Source organism: Hemicordylus capensis, chromosome 1 (genome assembly GCF_027244095.1).
Source record: "Hemicordylus capensis ecotype Gifberg chromosome 1, rHemCap1.1.pri, whole genome shotgun sequence".
In the NCBI taxonomy this organism is placed as follows: Eukaryota; Metazoa; Chordata; class Lepidosauria; order Squamata; family Cordylidae; genus Hemicordylus; species Hemicordylus capensis.
In genome coordinates this window covers 148,894,625-148,918,339 of record NC_069657.1, presented here as the reverse complement: position 1 = coordinate 148,918,339, position 23,715 = coordinate 148,894,625, and the positions used below count along the sequence as shown (strand labels likewise).

The window sequence follows — 23,715 nt, the reverse complement described above, 5'->3', positions numbered from 1 at the left end:
AGGACATATTCATCCATATACCACTCTTTAACCACCCTGATAGTGTGAATAGTTGAAGTGAGCAATTCAGGGACTAGTCCACATTAAATGCATTCATGTACACTCCCCTTTGCAACACTGGATGAAAGGCTGTTAAATAGCTTTATTGATGTAGAAATAAATTGCAGTCTGAGCCCCAGCAAGGAAGCCCTGGGGGTGAATCGTCAAGGAGCCTCTGCAGGAAAGATCCATTAATAAGTGAAGCACAACACTGTGCACATCCCATGGTCAGTGATCCACATAGGACCACGTTGCTGGAGTTGCTGATAGGAGAATACCAAGCGATGCAGGTGGCTGCAGTCTTCAGGAGGGCATGTCCAGGCAGGTACAGCAGGTGGGCCCATATGGAGCCATAACTTGGCCCTGGATACCAAGGACCTGTCACAAAGGAGGTTATATAACCAAGTGCTGCAAATGCTGGACACACCAAGGACTTATGACACAGTCCATGTTCTGCGGATCCATAGTGGGTCAGACCTGGGATCTGTTCCGGGGATCTCTGGCAAGCTCTTCTGTGACCCCCCAGACTAGATCAACATCATGGCCCTTACACTCATAACAACTCAGTTGTGCTCCCTGTCCCTGGATTCTGTGGTAGGCTGGGCACATTCCCCATCCTCATACTCTGTGCCTTCCCTCTCTGTTGCCCTCTGCATTCAAATGCACAGGCTGAGCTCTTTGCGCACCGTGCACTTTCGACACTGTACGACACAGCACCAGTGGAAGCGGCAAAGGCAGTTCTCTTCCAGGAAGAGTGTCTCATCACGGTGACCACGCCCACAGCACAGCAAGTCACAGCCACTCACGTCCATGGCAGTGCTGTTGCACACTCGCCCACGTGTGCCCAGCGAGCCCGTCTTGCGGTTCGCAATGCAGAAGTCGGGCGAGTCGGCAGAGTAGATGAGGTCCTGCCGGTCTGGGGGCTTGATGTTCCGACCCACAGGAATGAGCGTTTTGCCATCATTGCCACCCATCACCTTAAAAGCCCCATTAAAGCGTTCAAGAAGCCGGTCACCCACCTCCCGGAAAGGGGGCATCTTCTTCCAGCAGGTGCGTAGGGCACAGGAACCCGAAAGCCCATGGCACTTGCACTCCGTCCGCATGTGGTTCTTCACTGCCTGGAAGGAGGGAAAGGGACAGCCACTGGCGAAAACAAGTCACATCTCCAACAACACCATGCAGTAATGAGATTAACAAGTGGAAAGCTTGCTCTTGCCTCAAGTGATTCCTCTGGGCTAAAGGTGGGAGCAGAGTGACAGAAAGCTCGTTCTGAACTAAAAAGGGAGGTTGGAATGTGGCTCTGTTCTGCTCCAAAATGCGACAAGAAGATTCCCTCTCTCCATTTATTATCACTACTGGGTCTTCTATACATGAGGCCAAAGGGCCTTGCAGTGGCTGGCATTTATGGCTGTTGGAGACAACATGTCCAAAGGGTCAAGGAGGAGTATGAGCCTGGAGACCAGCAGGTGAATTCCTAAAGCAGGGTTAGGCAACCTGGGCTCTCCGGCTGCTACTGAACTATGACTCCCATCATTCCTAGCTGCAATTTATTGAGAATCGTTTTTTAGTATCTTTCGAAGAAATTCTGAACAGGAGGCCCTTGTTATTTGTGAGGGTTCCGTTCTTGCCTACGATCATGAATATGGAAACCACAAATAAAGAACTCTTAGGAGAGGAATGCTGGTCTTGTGGTAGCAGACATAACTTGTCCCCTTAGCTAAGCAGGGTCGGCCCTGGTTGCATATGAATGGGAGACTAGAAGTGTGAGCACTGTAAGATATTCCCCTTAGGTAGATGGAGCCGCTCTGAGAAGAGCAGAAGGTTCAAAGTTCCCTCCCTGGCATCTCCAAGATAGGGCTGAGAGAGACTCCTGCCTGCAACCTTGGAGAAGCCGCTGCCAGTCTGTGAAGACAATACTGAGCTAGACAGACCGGTGGTCTGACTCAGTATATGGCAGCTTCCTATGTTCCTATGACTCAATAGGAATCTGGAAGGTGGTGATTCTGGAGGTTAGGTTCCTGCACCAAATAAATTGCCAAAAATCAACCCCGACCAAAAAAAAATTTGGGAGAGAAGTAGAAATAAAAGTAGTACATCACAGTACCTTACTTTCCAGCTCTCCAGCAATGCCCTCCACCCACCCAAACCAGCCAATTTTTTTTGCTGATTTTCACTGGCTTTTAACTGCATATAGGCAAAAATAGCCTGTTTTTAATACCACGGATGATGAAACTGGGTCTTTAAGACCCATCTGTGGATATGCGAAACCACAGTTGCAGAAACTGTGGATAATGGGGGCCAGCTGTACTTCTCATTGACCTGCAGATATCAAATTTTGCATGGACAATCCTGCCACTTAAATTAGCTGGATTAGCTTTTTATACTAGAAAACCCTCAGGAAAAGGTTGATTATTTTATTTTAATTTTTTTATTTTATAAGAAATACTGAACTTACAAATACCAGATTTTGCATGGACAATCCTGCCAATCTCCCTTCTTCCTCTCTCCCTTGCAGAAGTGTTGCTAGGTACCTAAAAGACCCAGGGCCTGGGCTCACAGGGCCTGGCTGAGACCCACAGCCTCCCCACATTTTGAAAATTAAACCACTTCAAGCTCTCTAAAGGTATCCAGCACTTTATTCGCCATTAGTTTGCTCCACCACTAAAAATGAAGATTTGAATCTCCTTTTTCTCCTGCATAAGATTTCTCCTGCAATCAATACTCATACAAGTTGAGAACGCGTGTGGTGTAGTGGTTAGAGTGTTAAGACTAGCATTTGGAATGGAATCCTTTCCCATTCAGTCATTAAGCTCACTGTGGGACTTTAGGTAAGACACATTCTCTATCCTCCAGACCTGCCTCACAGGATAGTTGTGACTTGTGAGAATAAAAGTGGGAAGGAAGAACATGTACACTAGCCTCAACTCTGTGGAGGAAGAACAGAATATGTGTCATAATAATGCATATGAATATGTCTATAACATATACATATTTATGATGGCTTTTAACCACATGCACTCTAATACTAAGCATGCAAACTCAGAAACAAATTCAACTAATATTTTTTTTTTACAACTACCACAGCAGGAAGCATCCCAATTTAATCCCTTCTATGAACTACATTTAAGCAGAAAGCATATGTGACTATAGTGTATGTCAGACAGAAGGAAAAGTCACAAATTTGCTATCAGTTTAGGTCTATATATCCACCAATCTGATTTCAAACAGGACAGCAGAATGGCATACATGGAATTACCCTAATTTCTTATGATTTAAAGATAAGTAAGCATTTCAAGACCAAGGGAGCTTTTAAAATGAGTTTTCTCTGATCTGATTTGCAAAGCCTTATTGGGAAGACAATTATTTTAAAAGATCAAAAAAAGATATATTTTTGGCGATGGAGGAGGGGAAAATGCTTAATGTTCAATTTAGCCATTTCTGAAGCTACTTTTAAGAAGTTAGGGTATTTTAGTCCACTATAAAACAGACAATATGTGAGTTATTTATATATGAGCTACTGTTACACACACAAAGCAAAATAAAATAGTAAATATTATAAGGAAAAGCACGTTGGTACAGAGAGAACAATTTTCTCATATATTTTGCTATGTAAGCCACAATTCAAGAACTATGCTGGTAAAAAAGCAGTATATACATATTTTAATAATATAAGGGAAAGACACAAGAAACACACACAGACACACGCACCAGATTAAAGCTATAAGCAATTTAGTATCTTCAAACCTAACAGCCAGGACATGGTAAACCAAAAACTGAGAGCGGCGGGGGGAGGGGGGGATGACAAAAACAGAAACAAATCCATTTTGTTAGAGCATTTTTCTTCTCTCTTATTATTTTTAAAGTTTGTAATACTTTTTGTAGTGACTGATTTCCTCACAAGAAGGTATACTGTTGGGGTGAGGAGATTTTTCTTACACATTTGTATTAGAATAGTTTTGGCGTACACTTGCCACCTTGTTGTACCGCTTTAAAAATGTTTTAGGTTTTTTAGTTTCACACACACATACACACACGGAATGGGGAAGAAAGTGTGAGTGGGGAGGATCTCTCTCTCACACACACATATATAAACACTACAATTCCAAAACAAGGTGGGAGGTAGGGGTGTGCACAAGCCAGTCTGGCACTTCCTTTGTGCCCAAGCCAGTTTGACGCTTTCCTTTGTTCGAACTGGCTCCACTGGCAAGGGGTGTGTGCCTTTAAAAGAGCAGGTAAGGAGCTCTCCCCCACCCTGCCACTTTCTCCCGCCGGTGCTCAGTTTTTCAAGAGACGCACAAGACTGCTGCACTGCTTCCTGCAGTCCCGATCAGCGCCGGCACACACATGGCCAGGGCGCACACGTGCTGGCCATCTGCATGGTCAGCATGCCATGCAAATGGCCGGCATGCATGCATCCCCTTCCCCGCCATATGTGTGCTGATGCCAATCGGGGCTGCAGGAGCAGCGTGCCTTGAAAAACTGAGCACCAGCAAGGGGAGAGTGGTGGGGCAGGGGTGAACAGGTATGGAGCTCCTTACCTGCTCTTTTAAAGGTACACCTCTTCGCTGCCCCGGAGAGTGCACGGACTGCTCATGCACATCCCTAGGGGGAGGTGTCAGAATTCTAAAGCATTGCTCTTGGCGCCACAGTAACCTTTTCTGGCCACTAGAGGCATGATGAGGTGTTAATAGGTCTCCCTTGGTCAGTTAGAACCATTCAGTTGCTGTTGAAGGCTAGTGCCTGTTTGGGTGTGTTGGGTATGTTGTTCTATGTCTGTCTCAGTCACACAATCTAAAACTGAAGCTATTCAATCTACAGAAATCGGGCTAAGGGAGCCCAGTCCAGTTCCCGTGGATCATGAGAACCACCACCGGGCTGGCAGGCAAGCCCGGGAGTTCCACAGCAGCCAGCCCGCCTAATTCCCCCTCCCCTTACACCAGCGAGCACTCCCTTAACCTGGGGTTTTTGGTTGTGAGATGCCATGGCATGTCTCTGCACTGCAGCGACTCATGAGGAGACCCCCGACCAGGGGGCTAATACAAGTCTCCCGGCCTCAGGGGTCTCCCCAGGATGCCCTGTGTGCTCGTAAGGGGTATCCTGGGACTTCCGGGGGCCAGGTGGCCCCCCAATCCTTGCTGCCACTACTGGCTCCGTGACAGAGTCAGTAGTCATGTGGGCAGCTGATCCAGCCGTACAGGGACAGCTCCCTGCTCGTCTGTGATCATGTGTAGAGCCGGTTGTGTTTAGAGCCTCACTGTGTTCTACCCGGTTTAAGAGCCAAGTGTGATCACAAAATTTTTGGTTGTGTGGAAGCAAGTTAGGAGGAAAACCTGGGTAGAAGTGATTGTGTGGAAGCAAAGCAGGAGGAAAACCTGGGTAGCTTTTCCTCCCGTCTTGCTTCTACACAATCATTTCCACTACTACTACTACTACTACTACTACTACTACTACCACCACACATTCTTGTACTGCTATCTCATGTGTATTTCAGAAAAGCAAAGGAAAACTGCTGATTTACTTTAAAAAGTTCTTCTTATTTACTTAAATAAATCTTTCAGGAAGCACATTTGTTCCTCAGGCTCATTTATACTTTTAAAGCAGACATACACCACCCTTAGATGTCTCATTAGAGGATGTCAGTATACTGTAGAATCAGTAAGACCATCTGTGAGGGAGCCAGATTATTCAAGCCCTCAAACTAGTGTCTTGGAAATACAGTGATCCCCAACAATACAGAACTTGGCAATCCCTGCCTGAGAATGTCCAAAAAATGTAAGCAGGAATGTCAAGAGCTTCATGCTGCAAAACCCTAATGATCCAGGGCACTTTCCAGATTAACCCCTACCACAGTGTCAAAACGTATCTGCTAAGTGTGCTTCCGTACTTCCCGTGTTGTGACACTGCAGTCCCTATGCTGTCAGCAGGGTGCCGTTCACATTTTGGATGCCTTGTTCTGGATTTTATCATTGCAATTTAGTGCTATAACGTTGTATGTCCGTTGCAAAAAAGTAGCTGTATTTTCCCATGGTACGGAAATTTTCCTGTTGTAGATTCTGGGGATCATTTCCAATTCAATCCTGCCAAGCCAAAGCATTTTACCACCGTTTTAAAGGGTAATCTGGAAAGTGCCCAGGAAATAATAAGGTTGTTAATAAGGTTGTCATAACCAGAGATTCCTGGGTAGAAGGAGGTCCACCCTGGTTGCATATGAATGGGAGACTCAATGTGTGAGCACTGCAAGATATTCCCCTCAGGAGATGAAGCCGCTCTGGGAAGAGCAGAAGGTTTTCAAGTTCCCTCCCTGGCTTCTCCAAGATAGGGCTGAGAGAGATTCCTGCCTGCAACCTTGGAGAAGCCACTGTCAGTCTGTGAAGACAATACTGAGCTACCGTGTTTCCCCGAAAATAAGACAGTGTCTTATATTAATTTTAGCCCCCCAAAATGCACTAGGGCAATTAGCGGTACATCAGAAATTACTGCTAAGTCTTACTTTCGGGGTAGGTCTTACTTTCGGGGAAACAGGGTAGATACTAGACCAGTGGTCTCACTCCGTATATGGCAGCTTCCTATATTCCTAAGTAGGAAGCAGAAGCCTACCTTCCTTCCAGATCCCCCTCTCCCTGGTTGGTTGTGTGAATAAGCCCAGTATTTTAGGAATAACATACTCTAAATTATTTGATCTAATTAGAGGTGCATAAAATTATGCATGGAGTAGAGAGAGTGGACAGAGAGAAATGTTTCTCCGTCTCTCACAACACTATAACCAGGGGTCATCTCATGAAACTGAAGGCTGGGAATTTTAGGACCAATCAAAGGAAGTACTTATTCACACATTGCATAATTAAACTATGGAATCCTCTGCCACAGGATGTGGTGATGGCCTCTAGCTCGGATGGCTTTAAAGAGGGCTTAGACAAATTCACAGAGGACAGGTCTTTCAATGGTTACTAGTCTGGTGGCTATAGACCACCTCCAGCCTTAAAGGCAAGGTGCCCCTAAATACCAGTTGCAAGGGATCAACAGCAAAAGAGAGGGCATGCCCTCACCTCTTGCCTGTGGGCTTCTCAGAGGCATCTGGTGGCCCACTGTGTGAAAACTGGATGGGCCTGATCCAGCAGAGCTGTTCTTATGGACCAAGGGGCTCTGGCTGGGTTAACCTCCCCTGGACGGAACTGACCATTTCTGTGTAGCCCAAAACGTCCCAAACTACATCAGCATATGATTTTTAAAAAACCCTTATATAAGCACTATATATAAGCACTAATGCATTGATATAGCACTAGAGTACAGGTAAAGTGCGCCATCGAGACGGTGTTGACTCCTGGCAGCCACAGAGCCCTGTGGTTGTCTGCTTCACATATATTATATCAGGAATGAGGAATGTGTAGAACAGCCTTGTAAGGTAGGCCAGTATTATTATCCCCATTTTGCAGGTGGTGGGCTGAGAGAGTCACTTGCCTAAATCCACCTAGTGAATCACAGCAGAGATGAGATTTGAACCAGGGCCTTTGTGCCCACTCATCTTCTCTACTAGGAGACTAGATGAATTCCCTGGGCATGTAAGTGCATAGCTTTGTCTGTTCAGTGCATGCAGTGCCTAACCATCCCCTCTGGCCTTGTTTATTCATCTGCACTATTATCCATTGATAAATGAGTGATAGTTGTGCTGAGGATCATGGAATCGTTTGCCAGTTGATATGTTTTTGGTGGCAATCCAAGATGAACCCCAGGACTGATTACGGAGGTGGGAAAGACAGGCAGAGGCAAGAAGAATAGGATACCTGAAGATCACAGAGAGGAGCTCACGTGGCAGGCGATGCAGACATGTAGAAAGAAGAATCAGGCCTACCAATTTAACATGCTCTGGATATGGGGCAACCAAGGGCGAACAGAGATAAGCAAACTGATAGGAAAGAAGAGACCTGAGGCAAACGGTTGACTCAAAAGAGCTTGTGTGGGGTGGAATTTGCTCTTCATCCACCTCCAGCATTTTTGAACCTCTGAAGATGACCGTCAAAGACAGATGAGGAACTATGCAGCAAATAATGTGTCAGAAGAAGTGGTGGAATCTGCAAACAGAAACATCAGCGGCCAACATATGCTGGTGGCAACTTTGTTCTCTGCCCCTTTACTGCCAGGACCTGTAGGTGGCCACTTACCCATGCATCATGGCAAGGCTAGCCCTAGAGTGGAATGAAGGATTAAGACGCAAGCTGAGTTGGGGAGGGTAAGTAAGAGGGGAGGGGCAGGGCTGGCCTGGAGCATTGGAAGTGCTCTGGAAGCGAGACAGGATTGTCTGTGGAATAGAAAAGAGGAGGTGATGGGCAGTGAGTCAAGTTTATCTTCCGTCTAGTGGTGCCTCTCCTTCTCCTCTGCTTTGTTCCTTGCGTCAAGTGGATTGTGAGGTCTTAAGGGTAGGGACTTGGAAGGAAGGAGGGAAGGAGGGAAGGAGGGAAGGAGGGAAGGAAGGAAGGAAGGAAGGAAGGAAGGAAGGAAGGAAGGAAGGAAGACTGTGAAGGCCATGATGCCAAGGCAAGCTAAAGCAGCACACTTGGCTTATCTATCAGAAAGAAGGCAAGGCTGTCCATGGGAGAGGGGTACCAGATACCCAGGGAGTCTCGGAGGCTGCCCTTACCAGGCGTCCTGCTTCATTGTTGTGCAAGTCGATAAGGGTTCGAATGTCACTCTTGCCACGCTTGCGCTTAGCGTCCATGAACTGGCGAGATTTCTCATAGCCAAAGTCAACATCATCCCCACAGCCGCCCCATTCCCAAGCAGAGCCTTCTGACCCTGTAATGGTGGGGGGCAGAGGAGGTGCCCGGCTCCGAGTTGCCTCACATCCACACTGCAGCAGCTCACCCATGCTGCAGGCCTGGGTGACCGCATGGCTCACACCTGCTGCTGTGATGGCATAGACGAAGGCTGTCTCCCGGATATCTGTATAGGATATTTATTTAAAAGCATCAGACTAAGTTCAGTAAAAACAAGAAACAGCACACCCATAATTTTAAGTTTTGAAAGCAGACAGGTAGCCCATGGCCATACCAAAGCCTGGGATTACATTTAAAAGCTGCAAGACAAGCAGAAATTCAACAAAAGACAATTTTCCCTTATTTTTTTCTATGCACCTACTGAATTTCTGCCTGACCAATGGTAGTTAAAGTTAGCAATGTCCTGCATGTTTGTTTTTTTAAAGGAAAAAAACTTCAGATGTTTAAAGTGGGGTGAAATAGGTGTAGGTAGCTGTGCTGGTCCATTTAGAAGAAAACCAGAATAGGTTTCCTTCTAAACCAGAGTTCCTTCCATTTAGAAGGCAATTTAGAAACCAGAGTTCCTTCCATTTAGAAGGGAAAAATTGCAGTCACGGTAGGGCAACACTTTTTAAAGGACTAATTAAAGAATTGCTAAAAAGTATCTTCCAGATATTATATCTCTGAAATATGTGGGGTACAGCCCTGTCTCACTTCCTCTGCCCCAGAAACCCTTGGTGGGGACTGAAATCTCTCACACCTTTCAGAAGCTGATTAAAGTCTGCATGAAACTTTCTAAACTTTACTTTTCTATGCAACAGATGCATATTGATCTTTAGATTCCACAAACCAAAGGCTATCGGGAGACTTCCAATGTGCTTCCTTCCCTCACCCCACCCCACTCTTTTTGCTTACCAAAACCTCTGTAGAACTCCAAAGGGTGCTATTCAGTGGTCTCTTCAGACCACATGTGAGCACGGTAAGATATTCCCCCCACAGGATGGAGCTGCTCTGGGAAGAGCAGAAGGTTCCAAGTTCCCTCCCTGGCATCTCCAAGATAGGGCTGAGAGAGATTCCTGCCTGCAACCTTGGAGAAGCTGCTGCCAGTCTGTGTAGACAATATTGAGCTAGATGGACCAGTGGCCTGACTCAGTATATGGCAGTTGCCTATGCACCAATGCTCTGTGACTCTTTAATAAGTTATATTGAAAATATTACCCCTACTTTGAAGTGTGGTTTTTCCTGTTCATTACATAAAGGCGAGCTTAATAAACTCTTTCACCCTCCTCCTCTCACTTTAGCTGTGCCCTGGCCAAACAAACCTCACCTCCCGCTTCAAACTCTGCTCATGTATAGGGGCTTTGAACTGCATGTACTTATTTGGGAGTACGGCCCACTGAAATCAGTAGAATCTTCTTCATCCAACGAAACACGTATCGTAGACCGTAAGTGGTACGGCTCTGCGGGAGAAGAGAGAGCGGCGACTTTGTGAGTCATAATTACCGGCTGTTTTAAGCAGGCAGCTGCCTCTTACGGTGGATTTGGGGTGCCATAAAAAGGGCAGCAGGGTGAGGAGCTGACAGAGCTGCGTTACGGCGGGTCACACAACCCAGCGCGAAATTAAGGCGTGCAAGAGCCCCGCTGAAAATAAGTGTGCAAGAGTGCCAGGCCACACGCAGCAGCGTGGAGATTAGCATCTGCCCATGAGCAGCTGGCCTGCCTCTCAAAGCCAGCACCCGGGACTAGGCGAGGGTAACGTAACGCCAGGCTGGAATGCCAGCCCTTCCCCTCCCCTCCCCTCCCCTCCATAACCTGGCTTCTTATTTACGGCAGGGCGCCAGTCGCCCCTCCGCCGCGGGACACGAGTTCCAGGCATCCCTCGCCATGCCGGGACCTGCCACAGCCAAAGGGGTATTCTCCTATGTGCTTGCTCCAGCACCAGGCGCCGCACCCGCCGGGGGCTCAGTCTCTTCCTCCCGTCCCCGCGTTGCCAGTAGCCGCCGTCCTGGACTACCATGCTGATAGTAGGGCACAGAAAAACCCTTTAACCCCCTGGCTCTCTAGGCAGCTGGAGCGGCAGCCCCCCACGTGACCAGAGTCCTGTGCCCTTTGCCCTTCTCATGGCCCCGCCCTGCGACCCTTCTTTCCAGTTTGTTTCCCATCTCCCTCCAGACACTTGTCGGTGCTTCTTCATGTCATACTGCTTGCCACAGGTGCAGCAGGAGAAAAGCTTGCGGAGCAACTTTTCACTTGATTTGAGGGGAAGCGGGGAGAAATATGTTGTGGGCGGGGGGGGGGGGGTCAGTAAAATTTGATTTATTTATTTATTCGATTTCTATACCGATTTCTATAAATGAGGGAGAACTCCTCAAATGCAATGGAAGGAGGCTCTGCTTGCCCACCCATAGATTCAACCCCTAACCTGAACATATCAGCATCCAAGAATATGCTATTTTATTTACTTTGTGCAATGCAGTGGTATAGGGTCTTAGATTCTCAGCCCTGCTTCTCTCAGTCAGGAAGGATTGCCTGCCCTTAGTGAGAGAGAACTGATCAAGGAGCAGATGTTCCATTCTCCCAGTTGCCTGGCCCTCCATTCCTATTTTACCCAGGTGAAAGATGTTGGATTTGATTCATAAGGGCTCTGTGTAGGTCAAGTATCCATTGGAAATATTGTCAGAAATAATGGGATCTCGGTGGAGATGTTAGCAGCAATTTTAGATTTTAGCCGGTGTCCAAAATGTCCAAAGAAATAGTTCTCACAAAAGGTTTCTTTCTTCTTCTTTTTACTGTATATGAACATTTGGCCTGTAGTCTGGCAACCTTATTCCTGCCCATATTGTTGGCACAAAGGAAGGTAAGCCGCCTAGAGCCTTAATTGATTTGTTTAAGGCAAAGGAGGCTTCTTTGCCCTCTTGACTTGGCTGTCCTCTTGGCTTTGAGCCAGGACTCTTAAGAAGGCCACTATCCAGGATTAGGGCAAAGGGGCTCCCATGGGTGTGTGTTATTTATTGCCCAGCCCTGTCAAGTTGCTGGGAAGCCTGGAGGAAGCTCTAGGGACATGTAGGAGCAGAGTCTATGGGGAGGGTACGTAGGGGGAGGGGGCAGTAAATCACTTCCAGACATGGATGCATTCTTGGGTTTTATTAAAAGCTGCTGTGTTGTCTGGGAGCACCCATAATTGCTTCATTACAAGGACAAGGAGACATGTCACAGCAGTAAACCTTCGGCCTGTAGCAATAACCTGTGCTTCCCCAGGGACCCAGCTATTCCTGTGCCTCACACACTCTAAATGCTGCATTGCCCCTGCCTTCTGGGGAAGAAAGAAAAACCCTTGTTTGTATCATTTCCTCAGCTCACAGAAAGGGTGATGATAACTGAAGGGATTGTGAGGGCCAGGGACTCCCATCATGCATGGCCCAGCTCCTCCGTCACGATGGGCACCCACTTCTTCCTGCTTCTCTCCTTAGGTTTCCTCTAGTAAATGAAGATTATATGGCCCTATCCACCCCCACCCAGCGACTGTTGCTGGTATCTATCTTAGGTTTCTTTTTAGATTGTGAGCCCTTTGGGGACAGGGATCTATCTTATTTATTTATTATTTCTCTGTGTAAACCGCCCTGAGCCATTTTTGGAAGGGCGGTATAGAAATCGAATGGAGGAGGAGGAGGGGAAGAGGAAGAGGAAGAAATAAATGATAATATCCTGGCTCATTCCCCCTCCCAGTCATCCACACTGACATTAGGGGAAAGGACTGCATGAGCCACAACATCACAGGAAGTCTTTTCACTTAGGTCTACAGTTTTAGCTGTACACAGCCACAGTGCTGAGAAGAGCAGGGTGGTATTTTGGCCTTGATTTTACTGAGCAGCAAAAACGGCAGCACCCAATTATATTTAAAAATAGTTCTGTCATCAGATTAAAGAAATCTTTTGATTAATTTGTTTCTGTTGAAATGTTGATCAATTAACTACTTCTTAACTCTGCATACATTTGCTATTAACTAAGTGGCATATGACGCCAAGTAAGTTGGCCAAGATAAAGAAAACCTCTAATGCCATGTGTTGGAGGGGATGTTTGGAATTGGGTTCTTATAAACCTATGTGGTGGGATTGTCCCAGAGTTAAAAGATTTTGGCAAGCAGTAGAAAAGGAAATAGTAATTAAATATAGAGTTCCGTTAATACTTAATGTAGAATTGGGGTTATTGCTCTTGTATATTGGAAGTAATATAAAATTTGATAATAGTATTTTGTTAAGGTTTTTTGTATTGGCAGCACAAGGATTAATTGACCGTAATTGGAAAACTGCTGTAAATTTAAATATCAGTAATTGGTACAAAATAATATGAGAATATATGCTTGAGGAGTTTGTTTCAGCTTGATGTAATAATATTCAACAAAAGTTAACTAGATATGATTTCAAGCAAGTATGGAAACCTGTTATAGATACTATTGAAGTAAATAGGGTTTATTATAACCCGAGTAAGATTTTGGTTGAAATGATCGGGAAGATGATGGATTGAAATATCAAAAGTATTTAATTGTGATTGATATATCAGCTAAATATGGTTATACCAACTGTACATATTGTAAATGTTTAATTTTTTAAAATTTAATTTTCTTTCTCTTTTATTTTGATGTACCACCAATTTATTATTCATCTTAGAAAATAATGGAAATATAATACAGAAAATTATTTTTTTTAAAAAAACTCTGCATACATTTGCATGCAAATTGGGTAGTAATTCTGAGGAAAAATTGTTATGCGCTTTGTTTTAAGATGATGCGTTCATGTGTCACAACAGGGTTTCCCTTTGAGAGAGAAAAGGGGGAATGCTTCTTCTGAGATGGTGCCTGCTACCTGCATTTACTGGTAAATAGTTACATTTAAAATAATTACAATTTGATTAAAAATCTGTTGCCCTGGGGAACATTTTCATTGGATCAAAAAGCCCATGGTCAATTATCAAACAGCTGCAGCTGTTAAGAAAAAGGGACACATCTTGTTTCTTTGGACTTGATCTAGCCACTTGTGAGGCTCAGACATGGAAGTCCTTCACACAATGCACATTGGCTACATAGAAAGCACTTCTGTGAAGGTAATAACATGAAATGTACAGGCACATCATCACATCTGACAATTACACAGACATATGTTCCATACATACATGAGGGGTTCATGCTTCATGAACTTCACTTCCATTTAGAAGTGTTTTCTGTGCATAAAAATAAATAAATAGAAGCCCAGCAGAGGAGAGGAAAAGCCCATCTGCTTCCCATCCAGCGCTGCCTGGTGTGAGAGACCGAGTGTGTGCTGTTGGCTCCTTCTGCTGCTACCTGCTCGCTCCTGCTTCCCCTGTGAGACTGCAGCCTGATTCCTCTGTGTAACATCTGTGGGGAGTGTGTGCAGGACTGGGGCCAGGGGTGAATGATTCAGCAGTTCCTGGTGCCACCGGCCCAGCTCTGGGCCTTTTATAGGAATGATGCCTGTGGCTGCAGGTCCGCCACTGGTGGGCCGGCTACCAACAGGGTCGCCACCAAAGTGGATTGCCCCTTTGGGGGAGCCACTTCGGGGGATGGCAAGGGCCAGGCAGTTTGGCTCAGAAGGAACAGGTACGCAGTCTGAGGGTGCTTCTGGATCTGAACCTCTCCCTGGTGTCCCAGGTTGAGGCGGGGCCAGAGATGCTTTTTATCAGCTTCGGCTGATACGCCAGCTGCGTCCATTTCTTGAGATGAACAATCTCAAAACTATGCTGGTAACCTCTAGGCTAGATTACTACAATGCGCTCTATGTTGGGCTGCCTTTGTATGTAGTCTGGAAACTGCTGTTGTTCCAGAATGTGGTGGTCATCTAGAAGAGACCATATCACTCCTGCGTTGAAAGAATTACACTGGCTGCCAATACGTTTCCAGGCAAAATACAAGGTGCTGGTTAATACCTATAAAGCCCTAAACAGGTTAGGCCCTGGGTATTTAAGAGAACGTCTTCTTCACCATGAGCCCCACTGCCTGTTAAGGTCATTTGGAGAGGCTTGTCTGTGTTTGCCGCCAATGCATCTGGCGGCTACTCAGGGACGGGCCTTCTCCGTTGCTGCCCCTGGACTTTGGAATGCGCTTCTTGTTGAAATAAGAGCCTCTCCATCTCTGGCAACTTTTTAAAAGACACTGAAGACACATTTATTCACCCAGGCCTTTGATTAGATTTATAGTTTTAATATTTTTAATGTTGGGGTTTAAATTATTTTAATGCTAATGATTTTAATGTTGAAATTATGTTAATTGTTTAATTGATTTAATGTTTAAATGATTTTAATTGTAAACCGCCCAGAGATGCAAGTTTGGGGTGGTACAGAAATATGTTAGATAAATAAATAAAAATAAATAGTATGATATGTCAAATAGTTATAAGTCTCTCTAGCCTGAGTGCAAAGCTGGTTTGCACTAGTTGAGCTTATGTGGCTGAAGGTCTCAGAGTTTTCAGTGAAATAGAGCAGGATAAATGGCTTGCTTTCATGGATGCACTTCACCAATCAGACACAGACAGAAAGTCCCCCCCCCCCTTTTCATTCTCCAGCTCAATAGCATGATGCAGAGGTTCCCAACTTTGGGTCCTCAGGTGTTGCTGAACGCCAATTCCCATCATCCTAAACCACAATGACCAAAAGTTGATGGGAGTTGGACATTATCCAACTTCCATGTGTTCAGAGAGCTCACATATGTACTGAAAGAGTTCAAATAAAATGGAACTGGTGTACTGCCTGCTTTAAAAGAAACAGAAATGAAAAGAAGCAGGAAAAAATATATGTATTGTAATGTATTTTGCAAAACATATCTACCATATGTTTTTTCACATCTGCTTATGTCATACCAGAACCTTTGAATCCAGCTGAGTAATTCTGGAAGGATTCCTTACTTCAGTTCAGGTGAGCAAGTTTAAATTGTACCTTCTTGTGGGCACTAAAGTCAGAGGTTCCTGAACTCCAAGATCCTTAGAGAGGACTGGTGCCTTACCCCAATAATGGGGAGCAAACCTTCACCACTATCACAACCTAACTATAGTCTTCTGTCCCATCTAGAAAGAAGTAAGATAATCTCCATATAAATAAAAGTCTCCCCACTGGCATTTTAGAGCCCTTCTCCCCAATTCATGGTCTCATCTCTTGAGGATATCCCTTTTGGCTTTGGTTATGAGGGTCCTTAGCATGTATAGCTGCTTTATACTGAGTAAGAACTTTGATCCATCTAGCACAGTATTGTCTACATAGACCCTCCAGGGTTTCAAAAAGTTTCTGAGAGCAGACCTAAGACTTCTTGCATGCAAAGAAAGTGTTCTGCTGGTGAGCTACAATCCCGCTCTGTTTCCTCTTACTGAGCGATGACCCTGTAGCTTAGGAGGTTCCCCTCTAGCAGCAGTGTCCCTTGAGTTGCAGTAAATGTTTCTCTCCCTGCTACTCTCCATGGGAGAATCCTAAAGAGGGAAGTCGTCCCCCCCACCCCGTCACCAAGCAAGAGAGACTGCACAGCTCACCCTGCTGTAGAATTTTGCCAAAATATTTGCTGTGACTGGTGCAGTTCCAGCGACGAAAGCGGAATTGGTACTGGCACTCACGCACACCCAGCCTGGCACCCTTGGCCACCTCCTGCACAATCTCAGGCTCTGTCTGGCACAGCTCAGCTTGCTTCCCAGCCAGCCGCTTTGTCTTCCGGCAGATGCTGTTGGGATCCATGACCAATGGGCTGCCCACTGCCCTGGAGAGGTTGGGGAAAAAAAGACAAGGAAACACTCTAGCCAAGCAGAAATGGCTGGGCCTAAGACATACGTAGCTCCATACAGATATCCTCAGGGTCAAAGCTCATTCTCTTTCAGCATTCAGCCTGGCCAATGAAATGGCATCTGGTACACACACAATGGCTCCCACCCACAGGTCGGTTCAGGTGAAATGTCTGACTAGCCCTGCCTACTACATGATAAGGAACATCAGCACAACCCATTCCCTCTCCCTGCATTGAACATAGGAAACTGCCTTATACCAAGTCAGACTATTGGGCAGCAGCTTCTCCAAAGTTTCAGGCAAGAATCTTTCCCAGCCCTACCTGGAGATAACAGGGAGTGAACCTGGGACCTTCCGCATGCCAGGCAGATGCTCTGCCACTGAGCTGCAGCTCCATCCCCATGCCATTCTGTTTTCCATAATCGCAGTGCAGGTCGTGTTTGAGCCGTTCAGATGAACTGACCCTCCATGCAATTTTGAAAAGCAGACTGGTGTGCTGGGAGGGGGAAGTGGAGCATGTATGCTCACATCCCTGTCATGTGGTTGGTGGTGCTGGGGAGACATTTGGTCTGAACTGGCCCCAGTACTACAACTTCCCCAAGCTGCCACTTTCTCAGTCTGATTCACTTCATCTGAACCAACCGCATCAGAAACTACCCACTCTGATTCTGCAGCTCTGCGCACTCATCCAATCACTCCTCAGGATACACCCCTGGGTACCTTTATATTAGCACACAGTACTAAAACCATAGACTGATGCTCCAAAGACCAGCAGAAGGTCTCCCTTATGACCTGGAACATGGCAGATTCGCACTGCAGTTGCAGGGATGTATCCTTCATAGACTTGAACTCCAGACACAACATAATAATGGTGCAGGAAACCTGGACATCCAAAGACCTTGCACTCAGTGACATCAGTGCACACTCATTGAGAGCAGAAGCCAGCACGGGAAGGGGAAGACCTAAAGATGGACTGGGAGTGCTAGTTTCTACAGCCCCGGATGCTACATCAGTAAGTCTCTCCTCTTTTAAACAACACGCCATGGCTGTGACAATCCACTTCAGACACTGTACCCTGCTGGTAATCAACATCTACCTACCTCCACCAAGGCAGAAATCCCAGGTCAGGGAACTGTGTTCTGAACTAGAAAACTATTTAGCTGACCTTCTCTCTACCATCCCCAATGTGTATACAGTGGTAGGCAATGGTCTTAACACCAGATTAGGTCCTGCCGATGATACTCTGTATGCACACTATCAGTGGTGAACTATGCAGGACTCTGTTTGGAGTTCTACTCCTGGTCATGTCTCAGCCAAGCAGTCAGAACCAATGACTCAACTCTGTTCTGGCACATCACTGTGGATCACCCCAGCTATGGCTTGATGCACCTGGACAGAGGTCTGGGAAAGGCACTTTTGTGAATTGTAAAGAGACAAATAAGGGGACCTTGGATGCCCCTGGCAAGACATAGAGGACCTGCCCGCTGGGCCACCTGTAACATCAGCAGAGATCTCAACTAAGACCTGGGAAGGCCACTGGAGACGATCTAATCCCCTCTGGGCTAATAAAAAACAACTCAGTATGGTGGGCTCTCATTCTGGCCTCACTGTTTACATTCATTGACAAACACGGTTATATCCCTAGGGACTGGAGGCTAGTGGTCAATGTGCCCATCTTCAAAAAAGGTAGGAGGGATGACCCAGCAAACTATAGACCCATCAGACTGCTCAGCATTATAAGCAAGCTACACACCAAACACCTATATGAGAGACTTAGAGACTGGCTGGGACAAGAAAACCTCCTAGAAGAGGAGCTGGCCAGTTTCAGGAAGAGATGATCCACCATTGACCAGTGCTGAGTTCTTCAGCACCTAAATGAGAAATACTCTCCACTCATAACATTGTCAGAGACCTCAAGTCTACATTTGACTCCATCTCCCGAGCCAAATTGTGGGAAAAGCTGAAAGCCTCTTCAATCACCTGCTATCTCTTATTTGTACCCTCCAGAGGCGTATCTAGGGAAAATAGCGCCTAGGGCAAGCACTGAAATTGCGCCCCCTGTCCAAACATCTGACACCCATCTTTCAGACAGCTTTACCATAATATCAGCTGAAAAATACAAGTCAAGCTCGTTAATCTTTTCATATTTCAAAAACTATTTAGCAGTGGATGTAGCCAGACCAAAAAATGCTGGGAAACTACAAATTTCAGTAAGCTGGGGCTCATGAAATACCCAAATACTATGTGGAGGTGTACTTGGAAAAATAAACAGAAGTGCCTGTCTAATTCTCTACTATGCATTGTAGCATAGCTATTACATACGTTTTAAAAATAAATGGAGAATTTGACTTTTCCCAGATACTCTGAAAATAATTAAAGGATATGCAGAGTAAACTGTGTCACTACTTGGAATATATTCTAGTATTTCAGAAAGACAGTTAAAATTAGAGAAAGAGAGTAAGAAACTCCCAGTGGGCCTTAATACTAAGGATTTCACACTGATTCAAAGACAAACTCACCATTAATAGCCATATTATTAAGACATCACATTTAACTCACTTATCACAAGAAGCAAAGTAAGAGCAAATGAATATAATCCTAGCTCATAAGCTTCAGCTCAGTATTCACAAGCCCTGATTCTCTGTATTTAGTGCCAAACTAAATATGCGTACAGTGACATATTATATTAAAAAAAAATTCCCTGCAGCCCCTTCAGGGGGGCTTCCTAAGGGCCATGTGTAGGGGGTCTGCAACTGTTCCCCCTCCACTTGCTGGCCTCTAGGGCCTCTCAGGGACCATTTGAGTATGTGCGGTGGCCGTTTTTCAAAATAATTTTTTTTAAATGGCCGCTGAAAACAAAATGGTCACCATGCGTGCTCAAATGGCATCTGCAAGGCCTGGCATGGCCTAGGGCCTCACAGAGGCCATTTGAGCATGCATGGTGGCCATTTTGTTTTCAGTAGCCATTTTTAATTTTTTTATTTATTTTTAAGAATGACACCCCCCCCTTCAAGTGGCGCCCGGGGCACGTGCCCTGCCTGCCTCACCCTAGATACGCCCCTGGTACCCTCCACAAGGGCATATCCCTGAAAGTCAGATGCAACCCCCAAGGTCATCTGTCAAGCGCCATCCCCACCCACCCCTGTAAGGGCGTCAAACAAGGCTGCTCACCCTGTTCCTGTTCAGCTTCTATATAAATGCCATGGTGGGTCACTTAAATAATCTGGACTTTCACTTCTCCACAGAGGAGAGTTGGTCTTGTGGTAGCAGCAAGCATGACCTGTCCCCTTAGCTAAGCAGGGTCTACCCTGGTTGCATATGAATGGGAGACTAGAAGTGTGAGCACTGCGAGATATTCCCCTCAAGGGATGGAGCCACTCTGGGAAGAGCAGAAGGTTTCAAGTTCCCTCCCTGGCAGCATCTCCAAGATAAGGCTGAGAGAGATTCCTGCCTGCAACCTTGGAAAAGCTGCTGCCAGTCTGTGTAGACAATACTGAGCTAGAGAGACCAATGGTCTGACTCGGTATATGGCAGCTTTCTATGTTTCCTATGTTTCTGTGTAACTGGAAGAGAAACACCCCTGCACTCTGCTTTACGCACACAACATGGTAATTCTCTCCAGGACCCACATTGACTTAGAAGATCTCTGGGGGCCCTTGCATGTTACTATAAGGAGGACCACCTGGAAACAAACTACCACAAAATCAAATCATGGCCTTTGCCAGGAGACCACACTCCTGGCACATAAACGAGAACACAATCAAGCAGGTCTCATGCTTTAAATACCTGGGGGTGGTCTTTAATACTTCTGGCACTAGGAAGACCCACAGCAGCTATGTTGCCCAAAACGCCCAGAGGAGCACCTCAGCCATCCTAAAATGATTTTGATCAAAAGGAGGCTACTACATACCTGCAGCCTTTAAACTATTTGAGGCCAAGTCACTGGTGCAACTTCTCTACAGAGTCCAGCTGGGTCTGTTCTTCGACATCGCCCCCCACCCCTCGGATCTCATCACCAGACTAAATTCCTAAGAGTAGTACTCCAAGTACCCCGCTGTGTCTCCAGTGCCAGTAGATGACTGGAGACAGGCCCAGTGAAAGTGGAGGCCAGAGCATGGCTGTCCATACTCATTTTCTGGCTAAGACTCCCTTCCCAATGGGCCTACCCCCATAACACCAGAGGATGGATACCAACCCTCATGGAAGCGAACTCTGTTAGTAAAACGATCATCTCTTGGGCTCTCCCCACCCCACCTACTTTCCCTGGGATATGTGCAGGCCAGGACACTTCTTAAACAGTGTGTGGTGTGGTGGTTAGAGTGCTGGACTAGGACCGGGGAGACCCGAGTTCAAATCCCCATTCAGCCATGATATTTGCTGGGTGACTCTGGGCCAGTCACTTCTCTCTCAGCCTAACCTACTTCACAGGGTTGTTGTGAGGAGAAACTGAAGTATGTAGTACACCACTCTGGGCTCCTTGGAGGAAGAGTGGGATATAAAATGTTAAAAATAAATAATAAATAAATAAATAATGGACACAGAATAGCAAACTGACTTAGGCAGGGCCCCAAACCTCCCCATCACTGAAAGCCTAAGGTACATAATGTCACCTGCTGCATGTCTTACACAGCTGGCGGTCCCTAACCACAATAGAGCTTTCACCCTGGCTTGTTGCTGTGCCCTCCCTTTGGCCTTGTCAGATGGAGGATATAGGAAGAGCCCGTTCCTGGAACGCTTGTGCCCCCATGATGCTGGGCAGGTTGAAAGCACCGAGCACATCCTCCTTCACTGCCTTGTTTATAGTGACATCCGCAGTACTTTCATCCTCCCACTACTTACAAGGTTGCCAGGCCACACAGGCCAGTTCTGCATACCATTACTACTCTCTGACTGCAACTCCCTCATAATATGTATTGTTGCCAAGTTCTGCGTGGCAGCGTGAAAAATTCACCGGGGCCTGACCGCCGACAAGAGTTAATCAGACCCAACACTGCTCATACCTGTAATGATGCCTCTAATCTCCTGCCCTACAGTTCTTCTCTTAATTTTAATTTAAAATTTAATCCTAATCTTAACTAATGTTATAGGGTTTTTTTTTAAAAAAAATAGATCTTAGTTTACAGCAATAATCTGACTTTTATGATATCACTTTCAAACTGTCTTCATAGATATAAAGGTAAAGTGTGCCATCAAGTCGATTTCAACTCCTTGCACCCACAGAGCCCTGTGGTTTTCTTTGGTAGAATACAGGAGGGGTTTACCATCGCCTCCTCCCACACAGTATGAGCTGATGCCTTTCAGCATCTTTCTATATTACTGCTGCCCAATATAGGTGTTTCTCATAGTCTGGGAAACACAGGCCAGTTCTGCGTATTCCCATAGTCTGGGAAACATACTAGCGAGCATTCGAACCAGCAACCTTCTGCTTGTTAGTCAAGCATTTCCCCACTGTGCCACTTAAGGTGGTCTTCATAGATATAGGCTGTTTTAATAATATAGCTCTTAAATCTCTTAGCTTCTCTGTTTTCCCATATCACATTGTAAATTTTTAACCAATTTCATAGCTTTTCATAGTTTTATAGCAATATGATTTTAATATGCTATAGTCACTGTCTTCACAGCCTCCATAGGCATTGACTGTTTTAAAACTATAATTTTATAATTTTAATCTTTCACTTCTGATGAGTTTTTATGTTTGCCTTATGCTGGTCAAAGACCGTAATAAAGATATTGATTGATTGAATCTGATTCACATGCCACCTTTTAAACATAATAAACAGTAACAAATGGACTTTTGGTGAAGTGAGCCTGTCTTGAAATGACGTCGAGATGCCCCGCAACCCGCACCACACACACACACCCGTAGGCAGACTCATCCCCATATTGTTACTAGGAAGGTGTTCCAACTTCCTGAAGCCATTCAACACATTATTCAAAATGGAATGATAGACTGAGGTGGTAGAATTCTGGGCTGTTCTTCAGACTGCAGGTGAAGAGGGGTCATATTTTTGAATGCTCCCCCATGTAAAGGGACTACACTAAACCTTTCTCCCTGACATGCTAATTTTATGTTTGCAGAGATTTTTTAAATATAGGGGAGCATTAAAAAAGATGACCTCTCAAGTGGTACAACCATCTCATCTTCTTCTTCATAATTTGTAGAAAGGCTTCTGGTTATAAGCACTGCCATGAAACACAATGTATACTGGGAATATTGTCTCTGTGATTCTGGGGGAGGGAGAACCCAGTGCAGAGCAGGGACATAGGGGAGGCTGCTTTCTTTGTGAGAGAAAAGCTGAATAACCTTGGAAAATGATAAAGGCCAGTAAACAAGCCCTGGGCCTATGCCAGCTTTCCTCCCTGGCTTCCAGATGAAACTCAGTACAAGAGTTTTACTCTTCAGTGATGTGATTAAGGGATGTGGGGTCAACGTTTTGAGAGAATAGACTCAGGCTGTGTCTCCTCATCCTAGAATCCAAGAGGTTTCAATTCTTCTGGAAGGAATGTTCAAAGATATTGAATGCTCCATAATGTGGAAATCCCCCCCCCCCGAATCTGGATTATATGCAGCATCTAGTTAATCTCTATTTTCATGTCTTAAAAGAGCAAGAGGTTGTTGGGTTTTTTGCCTCTATGGTCATGGAGAAAAAACTTGAAAACATGCCAACAGTGTCTGCTAAATTTCAAAAACCAGAAAGGAGTCTTGGTGAGGCTTCCTGTTCTCAGAGGGAGAAACATTTGTGGTCTGAATGCTTCCGCATCTCTCACTGGATCTTGAGGTCCTTACCCTTTGCTTTCATTGGACCTATTGCTCCCCAGAGACCCATGCAATGTTTCATGCCTGCCACCCCAATCCCTGTCAATATTCTGCCATTCTGTAAGCCCATTTTGCAGTGGTACATACTTTATACCTCAGACAAGGCTGAGAGCAGATGGACCAATACCCAGAAGGGCAAGGTCTTTTATAAGAACACAAGCCTGCCATGCCTGTTTATCCATCACTCTCCATTTCCTGTCTGATGGCAGGTGGCTTGATAGTGTGATGTCTGAAAGGTCATATTACTAGCAGAGAATTCTTTCCAGGGAAACCTCAGTACTGCAGCCTTTTAACATCCTCATGCCACCCGGTTCTGATGCTGGAGGAGTGGAGTAA

At 45.6% G+C, this 23,715-nt stretch overlaps 1 protein-coding gene across 9 annotated transcripts in view; it reads right to left on the bottom strand.

Annotated features, from left to right (window-relative positions):
• Positions 1 to 282: 282 nt before the first annotated feature.
• The window catches only part of WNT6 (Wnt family member 6), an 81,556-nt gene continuing 58,123 nt past the window's right edge, over positions 283 to 23,715 (bottom strand). For 5 of the 9 annotated variants that reach the window (XM_053284928.1, XM_053284919.1, XM_053284924.1 and 2 more), the window contains 3 exons: positions 16,319 to 16,534; positions 8,675 to 8,976; positions 283 to 1,157 (listed from right to left, as the gene is read on the bottom strand). In XM_053284928.1, coding sequence (XP_053140903.1) covers positions 696 to 1,157; positions 8,675 to 8,976; positions 16,319 to 16,517 — 963 coding nt within the window. In that variant the 5' untranslated portion in view covers positions 16,518 to 16,534 and the 3' untranslated portion in view covers positions 283 to 695. Of the gene's footprint in view, positions 1,158 to 8,674; positions 8,977 to 16,318; positions 16,540 to 23,715 lie in introns of all 9 variants that reach the window. The other 4 variants (XM_053284922.1, XM_053284926.1, XM_053284921.1 and 1 more) reach the window with 1 other exon arrangement.